The sequence below is a fragment of the Theropithecus gelada genome, chromosome X, assembly GCF_003255815.1.
Source record: "Theropithecus gelada isolate Dixy chromosome X, Tgel_1.0, whole genome shotgun sequence".
NCBI lineage: Eukaryota > Metazoa > Chordata > Mammalia > Primates > Cercopithecidae > Theropithecus > Theropithecus gelada.
The window spans coordinates 41,079,685-41,099,429 of record NC_037689.1 but is presented as its reverse complement, the minus strand read 5'-3'; the positions used below and the strand labels follow the sequence as shown (position 1 = coordinate 41,099,429).

Below are 19,745 nucleotides of genomic sequence, written 5' to 3'. Positions count from 1 at the left end.
GAAAGAGTCTTATTTTAAAATGGAACTGTCTTCCTGCCTGATAATAAATATTGTGTCTTACAGAGAAATGATGGTCAGCGCAAACAGGCTGTAGCACCAACGCTGCTCGGAGCGGGTGCTATGGCAGAACACTGTGGGCTGTTACCACAAGCATGCCTGTGAGGGGCCCTGTGATTGATAATGGTCTCCTCCCAAAAAGGTGGCTGGGGGTGGGGGAAACAGGCACACAAGGTAAAGTCAAAAATAATCTTTAAGCACTCAATAATTAATCTTTTAATGCAACAATGTACAAAGTGCATGCAATTACTACCTGCTCAATCTACACACTTAGTCTTAATGGAAGTTTACAAGAATTTCATTGACTGCGTTTTCTTCCTCCTTAACCAAGTTGAGAACACTGGTAGCCCCCTGAAGGTATAACCTCCCCTTCTAGTCCCCTTAACTGACTGACTTAAACTTGATCCACTGATTGGCACCACGAACTTCGAAAGGTGGGTCGCTGGAGTAGATGTGGTAGCCCAGCTCCTCCAAAGGTGGCTCAGGATCGGCGGTGGCAAACTGGGCAGCATCCTCAATCTCCTTCCTCACTTCCACATCAATTTCCTAAAAATTAGGTAACAGTGTAAAAGGTTTTTGAATGAACAGCAGTTTAGGTACCAACCGGAGTTCTACGGAGGACCTGTTGCTGGTGTAACTCTAAGTATGAACAGCTGCTAATTCAGAAGATTTTGGAATACAGATTTCTAGGGTGTATATTTTTTATGAATTAAAAATCCACAGTATACTTTTAAGAAAAAAGAATTATGCTACTATGGGGGCTTTGCCACTGTGATGGTGGTTTACAGTCCACCAAAATCTAAAGAGTAATACAATTTTGAATAGAGGAAACTAAAGGAAAAGCCCCCACCCCGAGGGGCTTCGGAATTATTTATGCCCCGGCACATCACTTTCTGGGCTTGGAGGAACCCACACAAACGCTGTTGCCACCCAGGGGGTGGCAACTTTTTCTGTGGGAGGCAAAAAAAGCCAACCTTCAAACCACCACAAACACGTGACTGTACCTTTAGTTCTTCCACACTGGCAAGATTGCTGTTCACCATCCTGTCCTTGAGAAGCATAATAGGGTCACTCTTACTTCTTACTTCCTGAATTTCTTCTCGTGTACGGTAACTGTGGGGAGGGAAAAGTAGTAATCGATCAGTAAGAACAGTTCCAGTAGAGCAAGGACAGCATGATGAAATATGACATGGGGTTGGATTGTCCCAATTAGGTGAAATACAGAAGTGTGTTTCTGAAACAAAGGGGCACATCAATGCTATGTCACTATAGGAGTGGCAGAGTTATACTTTCAAAATACCAGAGCACAGCCTAACATTCTGTAAGAACTACTGCTGTCTTCTAGAAAACTGTACGCTGGTAAGTCACATGGCTTCCCTGGCATTCCGACAACAGGGGCCAAGTTTTTGCTTGCTGCTTTGACTTAGACATAAGGGTCTAAAGAAGTGTCACTCATCCCACCCATTTGGGCTCCTGTATACGACATGGGAGGGGACAGCAGAGATGGTGTGTGTGGTGACAGATTTTAAGAGCACCAAGCAGGAAATCCACGTGCCTTGCCTTTCTCCCTTAAGTCCCCCTAAAGAAGCATAGCCAGCAAAACCAATGTATCTTACGCTTACATCATTTGAAGTAACACTAAAAGGATTCTACCATTTTCCACAACAGATTTACACAAAGTGGATCTATTCCATATACTGTGCTCTCTACATGATTTTCCCTTAGAAATCCACTCTACAAAGGCTTATTTATTCAACTGTGTCAACGCTGGGATTCCAGAATTACAGGCCAGAGCTAAGCAAAAAAGTAAAATTCATGCCTTTCTAGTGAAACCTAGCTTTTTTGATTGATGTATTTGAACGGATTGAACACCTAGTTACCCTTAGCTCTATACCAGACAGAAGAACATCTCCAAATTCTGATCCTCCTCAGGTGGAGTATGCCATGCATGGACTTGGGGTAATGCCTACAAAAGCTAAATGCCCCCAAGATACTACACTACCATCGGTCTTGTTTTATGTAACAATTTTCCTGCACAATTAAGGTATATAACACTCTCTAAAAATTGCTGCTCGTGCTCACACACACTATACATTGTAGGCATTTTCAGTAAAGCTTTCTTATTAGGAGGCACTGCTTTCAGGTAACTTGATGCCAACACAACTGCATGCATGAAGTGAACTGGTATCTAGCTCCAAAAGCAAATATTGAAATGTGTTTCCTTTGCCATGTAACACCATTCAAAGCCCACCCCCTCTGGAAACCACACTGCCCATGAGCACACCTGACTCCAGGATCACTCATACTGTGTCCGTGGTAACGATAAGTCTGCAGCTCCATCAGGATGGGCCCCTAAAACAGAAGTGGTAGGCAGTTAGGAACGATGATGGGAAGAGCAGGCTGACACTCCACGGCCTCAAACGCAGGCCCTTTATTAAGCATCCAGTGTATTCTTACCAGATCTTTTGAGGTATCATGGATTTCTTATTGGTTGACTGATCTGTTCTCATTTCTAGCATGTATTGATTGCATATTTCAGTTTTCTCATTTATAATAAGGTAATCTACCAACAGCTTGTTTTGAATCAAAAAGGCTTTGAAGGCCAGGTGTGTTGGCTCATGCCTGTAATCCCAGCACTTTGGGAGGCTGAGGTGGTTGGATCACTTGAGCCCAGGAGTTCAAGATCGAGACCAGCCTGGACAACATGGCAAAACCCCATTTCTACAAAAAACACAAAAATTAGCCAGGCATGGTGGCATGCACCTGTAGTCCCAGCTACTTGGGAGGATCACCTGAGTCTGGAAGGTCAAGGCTGCAGTGAGCTGTGAGTGTGCCACCGTGCAAGACCCTGTGAAAAAAAAAGGCAGCTGGGTGCGGTGGCTCACGCCTGTAATCCCAGCAGCGGGCGGATCACAAGGTCAGGAGATCAAGACCATCCTGACTAACACGGTGAAACCCCATCTCTACTTAAAATACAAAAAAAAATTAGCCAGGTGTGGTGGCAGGCGCCTGTAGTCCCAGCTACTCGAGAGGCTGAGGCAGGAGAATGGCATGAACCCGGGAGGCGGAGCTTGCAGTGAGCCGAGATCACACCACTGCACTCCAGCCTGGGGGACTGAGCGAGACTCTGTCTCAAAAAAAAAAAAAAAAAAAAAGGCTTTGAGCATGTTCTAGAGCCTCCTGCTATTGGCTAGGCAGATTTCCATCTCATGCTCCTTTCTCGTAGTGTGTTGTGGGGCTGGCAGCCACTTCAACTTCACAGATCCTGCTAGTGTGTAACAAAGTTGACAGGCACCAACAACCTCTGCTACCCAAACCCTGAGGCTCTGCTGGGAGTCTGACCAGTTGGGGTCTATCACCAAGTGGCTTGCTCATTCTACACTAGCCCACTTCCAGGAGATGGCTCTGAACACTGAGGGATGGGGAAACATTGAGGATCCTTGATTGGTTTGGTGCAGTAGTTAAAATGGGCGAGTGGGGAGCTGGCTCCATGATAAGAGTAGCTATGTACCTTTAACTGCTCTGTGGCTCAGTTTCCTTGTCTGCAAAATGGGCAAAACAGTAACACCTAACTCAGAATTGTGAAGGTTATGTGTTTGGGAAGTCATACATTCTACAAATCACCATGTCTCCAGCCAGGGCTGGCCCCCATGTATTCTTTTCAGGAATTGGGAGAGGTGGGGTCAATATCCATCACTCAGGGCGTGGCACTCCCAGCCTTAGGGTCCTGACATAGACTGCTCAGCCCACTGTATCCAAGCTGTCATCTTGGTCCTGCTCTAGTTCATTCTACTCATTAGCTCTTATTTAATGTTACTACATCCCACCCTTACTTCCCTGTCTCCCCACTTTCTGACATTTGCATCACTGCCCAAACATACATGGTATGGCACTGAAGTGACAACTTCAGAAACCTTGTGTCCGGGCTGTGGAACACTAATTTAGGGAGAACACCCAAACCTCCTAAGCCTATACTAGTGCTGAAGGAACTGAAACCTCTTTAGGCCAGTCTCCCTGTTACCATCTCCCTCACTGCCATACACTGAAGGGAAAGATCCTTAGGACTGAGCAAGACTAAGATTACAAGCTTCAACCATACTGTTTGTGTAAGACACACATATTAAATGCCTATTGTATACATGACATTCTATGCTGGACACTACGGGGATCCCCAATCTGTTCCTTCAAGGGACTCATGATTAATGGGGGGTGGGGAGGAGGGACAGAATTAACCTAACAAAAAGGCAGTGTAGTTGTCATGATGAAGACAGGCGAAAGCAGAGGAAGCACCAGGACAGACTTCCCCCAAATGAGAGAAATGTGGGCTTCCCAGCAGGTGAGCTACCAAGACCAAGCTACCCAAAGGAGCCCTGCTTGCTTCACTCTGCTTCCATCTTGTGCACCTCAATTAGCAGCTACCCACTAACAGCTTCAGCAGGCACACGGGAGGCAGTCTTTGAACTTCCAGAGATAAATGTCATTAGCCCAGAGGCCTTTAGAGCCTTACCTTCCCAGATCTACAATAGGCAGCAGCAAACCTTGTCGCCTCTCGGACGCACAGGATATCCATTCCATCCACCTGTTAATAAACGGGAGGGGTGAAGCATGAATCCAGCTGCCCCAAACCATTTTACTTTCACATCACCTGCTTATGTTTGAGAACGAAACTCTTCAATGTTTCTAAGATTGTCAAGGGTCTGCACAAGGACATACCCCCTGGCCTTGGCCCCGGCCCCACCACAGGTGTCCTTACTCTCAGCCCAGGAATGAAATCGCCTCTCTTGTAGTAATCAGTGCTGGCTGCTGCTCTCTCAACAGATGTTCCCATTCCATAGCGATTATTCTCACAGATGAAAATACAAGGTAATTTCCACAAAGCTGCCATGTTGTAAGCTTCAAATATCTGGCCCTGGAAGTAGTTATGAAACGGGGTTTCATTTGGCTTCTTTCTCTAGGATCCATCATCTGTAACAGCTGCTGCTCTGCCTGGCACAGAAAGCTTTCATAAAGCACAGAAAGCCTCCTCTTCTAAAACTGAGCTTTGGGCTGGGCACGGTGGCTCAGGCATGTAATCCCAGCACTTTTGGGAGGCCGAGGAGGGTGGATCATGAGGTCAGGAGATCAAGACCGTCCTGGCTAACACGGTGAAACCCCGTCTCTACTAAAAATACAAAGTAGCCGGGCATGGTAGCAGGTGCCTGTAGTCCCAGCTACTTGGGAGGCTGAGGCAGGAGAATGGCGTGAACCCGGGAGGCAGAGCTTGCGGTGAGCGGAGATCGTGCCACTGCGCTCCAGCCTGGGCAACAGAGCAAGACTCTCTCTCAAAAACAAACAAAAAAAAAAACAACCAAAAAACCGAGCTTTGGATGGTGAGGGAAAGCGGGGTGGGTGACAGATGAGAAGCAGCAGGGATCATACTCTTGCAACTAAGGAAGATGACAAACCAACTACTACTTGTTTCTTTGGGGCCATGCTAGCAGTAAGGAACACATTGGAAAAAAGATCAGGATGAAATCTATCGGGCCCACTGGATAGTCAGAGTGAACCAGCACCTAAGAATCAGCCTCCAGAACAGGGCTTCACAGAGTACCGGCCACAGACTGGGTATTACTCAGTACCAAGAGAAGCACAAAAACTGAATTAGGACTGAGACGCTATTATCCGAATTTGACACTGCCAGCGCGGACATCCAAGAGAATGGGTCTGTATCATTTTGCAATAGGTTAGGGGAGGTCCTTAGCACTGATGTAGAGCAAAGGTGAGCTCCTTCACAGGAATGCGCCCCCCTAAGTCTTTTGTGAAACAATGCTAAAAGGTCACTCTCTAATCTGGCCATAAGTCAACCAAATTTGAGCTAGCCATAGGAATTACTATTTCACCTAATAAGCAATAAGCTGCTTCTTTGGAAATTCAACTGTGAATATTAAACACTTTGAAAATAAGACTGTTATTGGGAAGTTAAGAGACATAATTACCTGGTTAGCAGCACCATCGCCATATAAAGTCAGGCAGACCTCATCTTTTCCATTATACTTACAGGCTAGAGCAATCCCAGCGCCCAGGGGCACCTAACATTAAGGACAACCGAGAAAGGAACCATAGAAATCCATGAGGGGAGATATTAATGCCCTGCATTTTAACTCCTGGCCAGAATCTGGCACAGAAATTACACTGCTGCTACAAACTCTCCTTCCAACCCCATCTCTCTGTTTATCCCACCCTCGATATTTTCAATGAAGCAGTAAAGTAATATATAAATACTATGTTCTATTTTAACCAGTAAGCAATAACATTTCTGCATTCAAGAGTTAAAAAATAAAACGTGGCCGGGCGTGGTGGCTCACGCCTGTAATCCCAGCACTTTGGGCAGATCACGAGGTCAAGAGATCGAGACCATCCTGGACAAGATGGTGAAACCCTGCCTCTACTAAAAATACAAAAAATGGTTGGGCACGGTGGCGCTTAACTGTAGTCCCAGCTACTTAGGAGGCTGAGACAGGAGAATTGCTTGAACCCGGGGGTGGAGGTGCGGTGAGCTGAGATCACGCCACTGCTCCAGCCTGGGCAGCTTAACAAGACTCCATTTCAAAAGAAAAAAGGGGAAAAAAAAAAGGTTTTTAAAAAAAACACATAATAGAATCTTAATATATTAGGAAAAGAAACAGTTGGGATATAATTTTGTGCTGTTAATTCTTCATCATTCACTAACTGATGAGAACAAGGACTCCATAATGAAGTTGACAAGATAATGCAATGTACTGAAATACAAATAGGAAGGGGAAGGTATGGCTCCACTGCTAGAGGCTCTTGCTTACTTATAAAATAGCAGACACCTAAAAGGAAACATTATAAATCACCATCCAAATCTACTCAACTCATCGCTCAAATGGTAGGATATGAAGCACTAGGTCTTTAAAAAGCAAACCAAGCCCCCAAAATACAGTCACGCATCGCTTAACAACAGGGATATATTCTCAGAATTGCATCACTAAGCTATTTTGTCGTGTGAACACCATACTGTAATGCACAAATCTAGAAGGTACAGCCTACTGCACACCTAGGCTGTATGGTAGAGCCTACTGCTCCTAGGCTACAACGCTGCACAGCATGTGACTGTACTGAATCCTGTAGGCAAAATATTTGCATACCTAAACATAGAAAAGGTAACGTGTTGTGCCACTACAACATCACTAGGTGACAGCAATTTTTCAGCTCTATTATAAGTTTATGGGTCCACCATCATATATGCGACATTGACCAAAGTGTCACTGTGCAGCACATGGCTATACTACTTCACGAAAAGTTGTCTGGGGCTGGGAAAGTTTTTGAAGACAAAGGCCAGGGCCAAATCTAAAGCAGCACACAATCCTCGTCCTTGACTACCTGCGCTCCCACGATGCCATTGCCCCCGTAGAAGTTCTTGGCATACATGTGCATCGATCCTCCTTTCCCTTTAGCACAACCTCCTTTTCGTCCTGGAAATGGCAGAACATACACATGTGCAGCACAAACCAACTCTACAAAGCAAACCAAACCACACCCCAAGTGGCTCAACCATTAGAACGCAGAGGCCAATTCAGTCATCTAAGTACCTGTCTCTCCAGGCAAACACGTTTCTGCTTGTCCTTTTACTAGTTCCATGTGCTTCAACCTTTCCAGCTTTTCCTACTCTCCAGTCACTTAGTTACCTTCAGATGTTAGCAAAAGTCCAGATGGTACCCTAGACTTTTTTGGTTTTTTGACCAGTTACCAACATCTTAGGACCTCTCCTCTACTAGTACACTAAATATATTCAATCCTTGAACAGGGTTTGAACTGCACAGGTACACTTATACAGATTTTTTTTTTTCAGCCACACATGGATTGAAAATACAATATTCTCAGGATGCAAACCCGAAGATATGGAAGGCTGACTTCAGGACTTGAGTATTTGAGGATTTTGGTATATTCAAGGGTCCTAGAACCAATCCCCTGGATATATGGAGGGACAACCATAGTTCAAGAGTCAAGGAGGGCCGGGTGCAGTGGCTCACGCCTGTAATCCTAACACTTTGGGAGGTCGAAGTGGGTAGATCACCTGAGGTCAAGAGTTCGAGACCAGCCTGGCCAACATGCTGAAACCTGGTCTCTACTAAAAATACAAAAATTAGCCAGCTGTGGTGGTTTGGCACCTATAATCCTAGCTACTCGGGAGGCTGAGACAGGAGAATTGCTTGAACCTGGGGGATGGAGGTTGCAGTGAGCCAAAATCACACCATTTCACTCCAGCCACTCCAGCCTGGGCAAAAGAGCGAAACTCTGTCTTCAAAACAAAAAAAAAAAAAAAAGAAGAAGAAGGGCTGGGCACAGTGGCCCACACCTGTAATCCTAGCATTTTGGGAGGCTGAGGCAGGCCACTGCACTCTAGCCTGGGCAACAAAGCGAGACTGTCTCAAAAACACAAAACAGGCCAGGCGTGGTGGCTCATGCTTGTAATCCCAGCACACTTTGTGAGGCCGAGGCAGATAGATCACCTGAGGTCAGAAGTTGGAGACCAGCCTGGCCAACATGGTGAAACCCCATCTCTACTAAAAATACAAAAATTAGCCAGGTGTGGTGGTGCATGCCTGTAGTCCCAGCTACCTGGGAGGCTAAGGCATGAGAATTGCTTGAACCTGGGAGGTGGCAGTTGCAGTGAGCTGAGATCACACCACTGCATTCCAGCCTGGACAACAGAGTGAGACACAGTCTCAAAAAAAAAAAAAAAAAAGACCAAAACAAAAAAATAGTCAAGGGGGACAAAGAAAAGGGTAATATTAAGAAGATTTCTAGAATTTACATCGCATACCAAGCTTCAACCCAACTTACTTTTTTATGACTGCTAGACTTCTGCTGGCATGCTTGAATGATAACCAAACCTATTGTGATTTTATAGCACTAACCTGTTTTAAACTTTTACCTGAGGGGCCAGAGAACTTCACAAATGGTCAGTTAACTCAAGAGCACAACAGAAGTACCAGAGCACCAAAGGAGAGAGGGTTAAAAAAAGAAACTTAAAACTTTAAATATTAACTCATAAAATAGCATCTTAATGAGAGATATTTAAAAACTTAATCCACTCATTTCCCCTTTCTGTAAATCAACAGCAAACCTGTAAGCTCTGCGAGAATTTCTCGGACGGAAAGGCCCCGGGTGAAGGTAAAGCCGTGAGCCCGGTAGGCTGTTATGAGATGGTCTGTGGGGTTGATGCCGGCTTCCAGGCCCACACAGCAAGCTTCCTGTTAGAGGAAGGAGAAACTATGAAGCAATTCGATACACGTTTCTAAATAAAAACGTTTCCTAGACCGTAGTGAAATATTTGGGCTAGTAGAACCTGTCATTAATAACCAGAGAAAGTAGCTATTTTCCACCAAAATACAGAGCGGACGGCCCAAGCCAGAAGCAATAAACTGGCAACCCACACATGGGCCACTTCCTTCCTTTCTCCTGTATGATGACCTAAAAGAAAATCCTACATCAGATGTCAACATTAAAACACTGGGGAATTTCACATGAAAATCCAGACTTCCGCCTTCTCTTGGAGACATGGAAAACAGGAAGCATTACCCCTGATTTCCACATGGCACCAACTGGCTGGAACCAAGTCATGGCATTCCTCTGGGTAGGGCATGCTGGTCCCAGTTCAGCACGAGTCCCTGTCACCATTCTGTTTTGTATACCTAGCCTTCTTCACTCATTTATTCTACCTGGCTGGCCCTTATAGGTATTTGATTCTATAACCCTTGACATAAGCCCACAAAACAAAAAACAAACTAATCCTTTCTCTCCAAATTATATACAGTACAGGTGATCACAGTGCCAGAAAGTTTTAAAATAGTAAAACTCTAAGAACAGGTACAGAAAACTGGCAATGTTATGTGTGAATGAATTCTTTAGCCTAAGCTTCATAGCAGGTTTTGGCATTCTACTTTTTAATTCTAAAATACTGGCTTCAGCCAGGCACAGTGGCTCACGCCTATAATCCTAGCACCTTGGGAGGCTAAGGTGGGCAGACCACTTGAGCCCAGAAGTTTGAGACCAGCCTGGGCAACACAGTGAGACCCCGTCTCTCCAAAAAATACAAAAATTAGCTGGGTCTGGTGGTGTGCACCTGTGGTCCCAGCTACTTGGGAGGCTGAGGTGGGAGGACTGCTTGAGCCCCGGGGGCAGAGGCTGCAGTGAGCCATGATCACACCACTATACTCTAACCTGGGCGACAGAGAGATTGTCTCAAAAAAATAAATAAATAAAAGAAAATTACATTACCAGCCTCAAACTCTTCTGATACATAAGGCAGGGTAAAGCCCAATAAGTACAAGCCATACTTCAGTACCTAAAAACACAGTTCTATCACAAACCTACCACTCACCTGACCATCACACAAGTGACAGAAACCACGAATAATTTTCTGTTTATACAGCTGATCTGCTTTCAACTCCATTCGGCGCACAGTCTGCATCATCCTGTAGTATTTGAGCCCATCCTCCCTGGTGAGCACTGTTGTGACAGGAGGGCCTTCTTCCAGTCGGTGAAGGTCACATTTCTGAAATGGAATAAGGTAGTTATTATCCTCCACATACTACACTGCAAACACTGTTGACCACTCTAAGATCTAATTCCATTGCAAATAATATTGAACTTGAAAAACTGCTAAGGAGCACATTAGTAATGCTTCATATCGCCTCTGTTCCTTAAATCCATAAACCTCACTGTGCAATGAGATGGGGCTTGGGGAAAGGAAATCTTTCTAAGATGATTTTCACTGAAAGCCCCTAGAAGCCAACTGAGATATAGGTTGAAAGAACCTTCAAAGAAACAACTAAGACTCTTCTTATTCAAATATTTCACTGAATTACTTTCTAAACTTCAGAATAAGCTTTTATTTTTATTTTCTAGCTCCTCCCCCTACCCCCCACAGAACAACAGCAAGCTGCTAATAAATTCTAGTTTTCGTGAAGCTTCTCTGAACCTCTGATCCTGAACGTTTAGAAGAAAATGACTGAACATGTTCTATTCTAAAAGTAAAACTGTATATCAGAGTGTGCCTGTGAAAAAATTATTAACAAAGTAAAACACTTCTTACCTTAATTTCAAATGTAGCATCATTTGCAAAATTACGGGATGCTACCAGCACTCTGCTTGCCTTAAAAGACAAAAATATACAAACAAATCAGTACTTTTTAATTGTCAGCTATTTTGGAAAGTATAACTATTAATCAGTTATCAGGATGAAGTTATGGAAATTTAATAAGCCCCAACGTACTCATAGGCTTCTCTTCCACCCTGTGCACTGTGTTTGCATCTTTCTTAGCCTCCAAAATGAATTCATGCTTTGGCCAATGAAACATGATCATCCCGCCATCTGAAGGCAAGCAGTGCAAAGAGGGGCAAAAACCAAACCCATCCTTTGTTTTCAAAGAAATTATAGTTGAGAATATAATGAAATTAGTGGCTAAAGAGACTAGATCATCTGTGAGCTGTGTTTGTTTATGCCATTCTTTTGTTTGTTTGTTTTGAGACAGAGTTTTGCTTTTATCACCCAGGCTGGAGTGCAGTGGCGCAATCTCGGCTCACTGCAACCTCCACCTCCCGGGTTCAAGTGATTCTTCTGTCTCAGTCACCCGAGTAGCTGGGATTACAGGCACCCACAACCACGCCCGGCCAATTTTTGTATTTTTAGTAGAGACAGGGTTTCACCATGTTGGCCAGGCTGGTCTCCAACTCTTGACCTCTCGTGATCCACCTGCCTTGGCCTCCCAAAGTGCTGGAATTGCAGGTGTGAGCCACCGCGTCCGACCTGTTCATGCCATTCTAGTCATAACCAGATACTGTTCATTTTGAGCAAGCCAAAATTATACTTCAAATAAAACTATGATTTAATCCCCACTCCAGGCAAAGTGACTCTTCTATCAAATTGGATCTGTAAGAAAAAATATTTTAAATTGATTGAAGTATGAGATAAATACATTAGGGAGACAAGACAAAAGAAAAGATACTTAGCACTCTCTGACTTAAACACAATGTGCTTGAGCCAGCTGTTTTATAATTTATAATTCGAACAGCCTAAATCTTGGGTAGGCTCCTCCTGAAGCCCCAGTAGAAAGAAACGTTCTCTAAAACACTGTTCTCTTGACGTTTGGGTGGCTGTCACTGTTTGGAGGTAAAAAGCTTGGGAGGAGGCAAGAAATGATTCCTTTCCAGTTTTACAATTGAGCAAACCTGCTCACAGCAAAAGTATTCTATGTAATGGCTAAGGTTTAGGTTAGATGACAGTATTTATCCAGTTAGTATTATCGTACTATTTTAACTCCCTTCTGCCATATTCTCACACACTGACATGTAAACCAACATGATTTCTCCATAAAAAGCACATCTGATGTGTTCATACTTTATGTAATCCAGCAGTGGACTGGATCTTGGTGAGAAGAGTTAAGACTGATCTGCCAAGTATATGCTGGAGTGTACAAGCCAATAGGCAGAAAGCTAATTACCTATCTCTTCATCCCTCAATAGACCATTATAGGACAAAGCCAACAAACACAGACAATGACAGTGCTGGAGGAAAACAACTGAAATACTAAGAATCAGTGTTTCAGTTAACTTACAGACAGAGACAGTCCACTAATGTATCTCAGAAAAACTGAAGGGAATTTAGGAAGAAGTAAAGCTGAGAGAGGGTGAAACAGCAAATCAATGGTTATATTTGGCAATCATCAAACAGATGTGTTATTCTTGGCAACTAATAATTTTGTGGGGCCAGAAATGTACTGTATTGCAAAATAAATTTCCAAATACAACTACAGAAACTGCAGTTTTTGGAAGGCAGGAGTCCAAATCAGCCAGGAAACAGTAACAGAGGAAAGGTAACTTCTTTCTCAATCCTAGAGTTGAAACGATGAGGCAGGATAATGCTATACAATAAAGAGCAAGAAGGGGCCCAGTGCTGTGGCACGCACCCGTAATCTTGTGCCTGCAAAGATTAGGACTGCCAGAAAGCTACTTAGATACGTTCTCCCCTGGCTTCATTATTGTGTATCTCAAAAATAAGAACTACTGATATGAGTGAAAGGAGCAAAGTTAAAGAAGCTAAAAGTCCTATCAGAAGTGTGAGTGTATCGTAGTTTCTGAGTGAGAGCTTGTTGAAAAGATAAGTTTACTATTCATTTTCTCTGGAGAGTCATAAAAAGATTCTCTGTTAAATGGGATTCCTCTCTGACAGAGACCACGAACCACCCATTCAAATTTTAAAAAATAAAAATTAGGCCGGGCATGGTGGCTCATGCCTATAATCCCCAGCACTTTGGGAGGCCAAGGTGGGAGGATCACTTGAGGCCACGAGTTCAAAGCCAGCCTGGGAAACATAATGAGACTCTCATCTCTACAAAAATAAATATTAAAAAATTAGTCACGTGTGGTGGCGCACATCTGAGGCTACAGTGAGCTATGATTGTGCCACTGCAGTCCAGCCTAAAAAAAAATTAATTTAAAAAAAGTAAAACTTTAACTTCCTAAATACATAGGAATCATTCATGTGAAAGAGGAAAAATGTTTCAAAAATTCCATATTCTAACAGTGTAAATTAAAACTCTTACCTACCACTTATAAAGCCAAAACACAGTAAAGATCTCAAAAAAAGTCATACAGAAATGCAAACAATAAAACAAAGAATAACATTTTAAATGCAATTCAGTCTTCTTCCATGAAATAAGAACTATGAAAACTACAGACCTTATTCAAAAATGAAAACACAATCTTGAAATTCATTTCAAAGTTTCACAACACACACTCTTTGATGAGACAATGGCAATCTTTAAACCTGAGATGAATCTCCCCACCTGCCTGGTTTTAAGAGAGAGTAATCCCAGCACTTTGGGAGGCCCAGGTGGGAGGACTGCTTGAGCCTGGAGATGGAGACCAGACTGGGCAACATAGCGAAACCATGCCTCTACTAAAAAAATTTCTTTTTTTTAAATTGGCTGGGTGTGATGGTGGCGCACGCCTATGTTCCCAGCTACTCAGGAGGCTAAGGTAGGAGGATTGCTCGAGCCCGGCAGGCTGAGGCTGCAGTGAGCTGTCATCATGCTACTGCACTCCAGCCTGGGTGACAAAGAGACTCTATCTCAAACAAAACAAAAATACCAGGGAGAATAAAAAATGAAAAAGGAAAAAACGCACAGCATCTTGGGAGGTTAAGGGGATTAACTTGTGTCACAGCCATCAGACCAGCTGCCTAAACTTATCCCTCCCTTCATGGAGTATCACACAGATGGTAGGAATCTAGTTCAGTAAGTCTGCCTAATTTGGGTGACCCACTGCTTATTGTTTACTGTCAGGATTTTTGTGAAAGGCTTATATACAAAATGTCTTTTTACATGTATGATATAAAAAATTAAAACCTTGATCTATCTTGTTACTTATAGTTAAGTAAAAAGACATCCATAAGTATGAAGAATTACAAAAAACAAAGAGTCAACACGTTAATTATTCCACCCTTTAAAAAGATAAAGGTGAAACTTTTAGTTCTACCCTTAAAAGCTTCAGGAATTGTTCCTAATTAGTCCACGACAAGTTGAGTGACACAGAAAACTTACTAATTATCTGAAGAGCTTACACCACTAAGTGGAAAGATACCTGGGCACTTTCTAAGGTGACTTCATATCTGGAATTCAATTTTCTTCCTACTGTAAGGTGGGGGCGGGGGGAGACCCTGCAAACTGATAGAGGAAACGATAAACCTGACTTGCAGAAGAAATAATAAACCTACATCGGGGTGCCTAAAGGAAGGATGTTTCTAAGCCCATAACTACCGGTACAGCCCTCTACCCACAGATATCCCCAGAGGGAATGACTTTTTTTTTAAAAAAAAAAAACACGGAGTCTTGCTCTTGTCGCCCAGGCTGTAGCGTAATGGCACTCACTGCAAACTCCGCCTCCCGAGCTCAGGCTATTCTCCTGCCTCAGCCTCCAGAGTAGCTGGGATTACAGGAACCCGCCACCATGCCCAGCTAATTTTGTATTTTTAGTAGAGACGGGGTTTCACCACATTGGCCAGGCTGATCTCCAACTTCTGACCTCAGGTGATCCACCCGCCTCAGCCTCCCAAAGTGCTGGTATTACAGGCTTGAGCCACCGCACCCGGCAGTTCTGTCATTATTTTAGGCAACAGGATTCCTAGAGGGGCATACCTCTTAGCTTTGACAATCTCTGCCTGTACTTAGAGCTGTATCAAGTCCTGGGGGAATTACCAGACTCCCGAGGCCTGCAGTTACACCAATTAACACGACCTCACTGTGCCTAGGGGTCAGAATGCTAGAAGCTTAGGTGTTAGGCACCTCTAAATGCTGAGGCCATGAAATAGTGCTGGACTCTACCCCCCACCCCTCAAGCATCGTTGCTGTTTGCTTTAGCTACTTGTACCCCAAGAATGTGTAGGTAAGGGGAGGGGAGGGCAGCGTCCTCTGAGTTCTGCTTCCCCACTCCTGAACTCACTGCCAAGAAAAGCTCAGATGTTGAGGGAGAGGGAAGGAGAGGAAGTTTGTTTCTGAAGAGGCTGACCCTCTGTGAACCCGCCTCAGAACTGAGCACAGGTGTTCAAGAAATGTATACCGAACGGGACACTCAATAAATAACACTATTCAACACACATGCTATCGATTATGTGCCGGGTGCTATTTGGAATCGTATCCACACGTGTCACTCGTTGAATCCTCAAGACAATCCCAAGACAACTCTAAAACTCCATTTTAGAGTTAACTGATAACATTTTAATAACCGATAACATTTCAGAGATAACTCTTATCTCCATTTAGAGATTAACTCCACTTAGCGCAAACATTTCAGGAAACCGGGTCCCCGGGAAGTTTAAAAACTTGCTCAAGGTCACAGGGTTAGTCAATGGTGAGGGTGCTGTTTGAACGGAGCCACTCCGTCTCCAGATTCTACGCTATTACAAAGCCTCTCGGTCAAGAGAAATTAAGTTAGGAAGATCTGAAACGAGTAGGGTCAATCGGAGACTCGAAGGAGGCCGAGGCCACCCTTTCCGAGTCCTGTAAACCAACAGGCACCTCTGGAGCACACTGACTTCGCCCGGCGCACAGCTGGGCCCGGCGGCGGCAGCGGGGTGTCGAGAAGGGGGAAGTCCACAGGGACCTTGGCAGGATCCCGGTCCGCGTCGCTTCTGCTGAGGCCAGGAACGGAAAGCAGGGGGTGGGGGCGAAGTAAAGGCTCCCCGGCTCCCCTAGCTCCTTCTACCCCGCTCTGGGTGGCCCGGCCCGGCCCGCCCTCCGGCCCCGCCTCAGCCCCGCTCGCGCCCCACCCCGGCCGCCCAGGAGGTCTCACCGGTTTCTGAGAAGCGCCAGACAACACGCGGGAGACGGCGGCGAGCATCTTCCTCATGAAGTACAGGCACTGGCGGCAGCGGCGACTCCTCACAGCCCAAGAGGCACGACGAGGGTGTCCCAAAGTCTCCTTCAGGTGCCCCAGCAGACGCCACGCCTCAGTCGCAGCGCGACGTGACAGAGTCATAATAACGTCATGCGCTGCGCCGGGCCACGGGCCAACCAGAACGGCGTCCAGGGGGTGCCCCGCCCCCGCTAAAGGCCTGCGGCTGCCCATTGGGTATCAGAGCCAGAGAGGGAGGGGCTGAGCGCTCTTTCCGACGCCACGCGGCGGGCGGGTGAGGAGGCGGGACCTGAGGGCGCCTGCGTGGGAAGGTGGGGCCCCGCCTCCAGGGCGCCGCGGGAAAGGCGCCTTCCTAGATTTCGCACTGCAGCGCGCGGTCCTACCGAGCGCCTAGTCCTGCCGGTGCTGCAGCTCTGCAGCCCTCGCTCAGTACACGAGATGATGAAGATTAGCAGCATGCTCAGAGCCAAAAGACAGAACACCTGGTTTCTGTAAATGGTCTGCCACTAACTTGTCTTTAAAAGATCACGTAGCAGTTGGAAAATTCTGCCCTGTCTACTTGAACGCGGATCAAAAAATTTGTTTCCCAATATATGTCGAGAGGTCAATGGGAAAAAATCTTTTTTCTCTAGTTATTGGTTCACTGCGAGTTAACAGCGTGGCTCAGCCAATGATGAAAGCACACACAGAGACAAACACCAAAGCAACAAGAGGCTCTATTCAGAGGATCAAAGGGCACAGGAACCCATTCTGTTGTGCCCTAGTGGGATTGCACCTGGGGTTCACATTTGGGCTCCACATTTTAAGGGGGATAATGACTAAGCTGAGTGGAATCCAGGGGACAGTGGTCAGAATGGTGAGGGGCTGAGATTGTGACTTATGAAGAACGATTAAAGAAGTTAGGAAGAAAACAGGCTAACTAGAATTGGCTAGGTTATGGTGTGGTAACAACTGACCTCCAAATTTCAGTCACTTGAGGAATTTTAAGTGGCACGAGCCATCGTGCTCATAACACAGGTCCTTCGCAGCGTGGCACCCTCTCTGTGGAACTTAGCTTGTCTCATGGATGAAGGGAAAAGGGATCATTTAAACCGGCTCTCAAAGCTTCTGTCCAGAAGTGACACATGTCACTTCCTCTCAATTTTCACAGACCAGAGCTAGTTACCCGACCATGTCTGGGTTCCACAAGGTGAAATATAATCCTGCCAGGAGGAGAACAGAAAATTGAATGAACAATAAAACCAGAGAGGATTGGATATGTCTTCACACATTTTCAGGCCAGTCATGTTACAGGAGGAAGAGCTATTGTGTGTGTGTGTGTGTGTGTGTGTGTGTGAATAAAATCCTTTCATTTCAGCATAACAATGAATTTTCTAACAATGACAATGGTCCAATGAGATAATTCTCCCCCAGTGTCACTGAAAGTATTCAAAGCAGAAGTTCAAAGCATGACCAGCTCTCGGCATAGCTAGAGAAAGAATTTGGGCACTGGGTCAGACCCTGGACTGAGAGATCGTGTTGAGTCCTTCCAACTTGATGACCAGGTTGTAGTGGAAGAAAACTTCTTAAAAGAGTCAGAGGGCACCATTAAAAGGCAGAGATGGACGTGAGAAACTTGCATGGTATGATTTCAGCAGCTGCTGCTGCTGATAGAATATGAAAGGTAAAAGAGAATGAAAAGGTTGGAGGCCAGATGTCCAGCTCAGGAGAAAAAGCTGGTCTGAATGGTTTGGGACATGTTGACCTTGTGGTGGCGGTGGCACAGCTATCTGAAGATGTCTCCCGGGAGGTTGGAGTTGTAAGTCTGGAACATCTGCTAAAAATATTAATTTGGGAGTCATCTCCATGAGGTGGTGATATTGGTTGTGCATGTCCGGGAACTCTGTAGGCCACATACGGATACAAATTCATTCATTCATTCGCTCATTCATCCAACACCTATTATTGAGCACCGATTATGTGTCAGACACTGTACTACACACTGAAGATATAGCAAGGAACAAATAAAATATAGGTCCTACTGAAATACATGATTGAACAAAACAATGGGTTTGAAGGAACAACTTTTCCTTACAGTAGAATTCCAATTAATTAATATAGAAGGAATGATGAAAATAGAAAAAGAAAATCACCATTTGGCAAAGACCACAGTAACTGTTGCAGGTGAGAATTATCATCAATAGAGGCTAAAGTTAGTGGGTAAATGTATGATGAGAAACAGGACATTTGCATCATCTCAAATGATCTCGATTAGATTCATTACAAAGTTTAAAGTAGTAACTTTGCAGTGCAGAAACAAAGTAACCCATTTTTCAATGACTAGGATATTTTCTCTGCATTTCTTGTTTTCCATATATATATTTATTATTATTATTATTATTTTGAGACAGAGTCTCGCTCTGTCGCCCAGGCTGGAGTGCAGTGGCGCAATCTCGGCTCACTACAAGCTCTGCCTCCCGGGTTCACACCATTCTCCTGCCTCAGCCTCCTGAGTAGCTGGGACTACAGGCGCATGCCACCACACCGGGCTTTTTGTATTTTTAGTAGAGATGGGGTTTCACCGTGTTAGACCGTATGGTCTTGATCTCCTGACCTCGTGATCTGCCCGTCTTGGCCTCTGAAAGTGCTGGGATTACAGGTGTGAGCCACCGCGCCTGGCCTCTTTTTTTTTTTTTTTTGACAGATTCTCATTCTGTTGCCCAGGATGGAGTACAGTGGTGACATCTTGGCTCACTGCAACACCTGAGTCCCGGGTTCAAGCGATACTCCTCACTCAACCTCCCGAGTAGCTGGGAAAACAGGTGAGTACCACTATGCCCGACTAATCTTGTATTTTTTTAGTAGAGACGGGGTTTCACCATGTTGGCCAGGATGGTCTCAAACTCCTGACCTCAGGTGATCTGCCCACCTCGGCCTCCCAAAGTGCTGGGATTACAGGTGTGAGCCACCACGCCCAGCTGTTTTCAGATATTTCAAAGCGGAGTTGGAAGCAACTTTGAAGGTGAGGGACACTTTGAGATGCTGTGTCAAGTGGTGACAGGTGATGATTGTGGTTAATAGTCATTAACTATAGGCTATAGTAACGTTATAGTCATTAACTCTAGGCTATAGTAACTATAGGCTATAGTAACGCGCTAGAACATTCACAAAAGACTCTTGTATCAGGAGAGGAGGTCAGAGAGAAAGAAAGAGTTGCAAAAGGCAGGAAGAAAAAGTCTTAAGAAAGGAGGGCTCATTAATCTTGGGGGAAATTGTAATCCCAGCACTTT

At 44.8% G+C, this 19,745-nt stretch overlaps 1 protein-coding gene across 2 annotated transcripts; it reads right to left on the bottom strand.

Moving 5' to 3' along the window:
• Positions 1-244: 244 nt before the first annotated feature.
• On the bottom strand, positions 245-16,599 carry PDHA1 (pyruvate dehydrogenase E1 alpha 1 subunit). 2 transcript variants are annotated; one of them, XM_025372150.1, is made up of 11 exons: positions 16,414-16,599; positions 11,159-11,218; positions 10,445-10,618; positions 9,188-9,314; positions 7,441-7,532; positions 6,033-6,125; positions 4,811-4,966; positions 4,565-4,636; positions 2,342-2,409; positions 1,062-1,170; positions 245-603 (listed from the first exon to the last, which is right to left on the bottom strand). In XM_025372150.1, exons 1-11 carry the CDS (start codon positions 16,597-16,599, stop codon positions 439-441), a joined length of 1,302 nt encoding a protein of 433 aa, XP_025227935.1. In that variant the 3' UTR covers positions 245-438. The 2 variants fall into 2 exon arrangements, with proteins under 2 accessions (XP_025227935.1, XP_025227936.1); XM_025372151.1 differs by lacking the exon at positions 6,033-6,125.
• Positions 16,600-19,745: the final 3,146 nt, after the last annotated feature.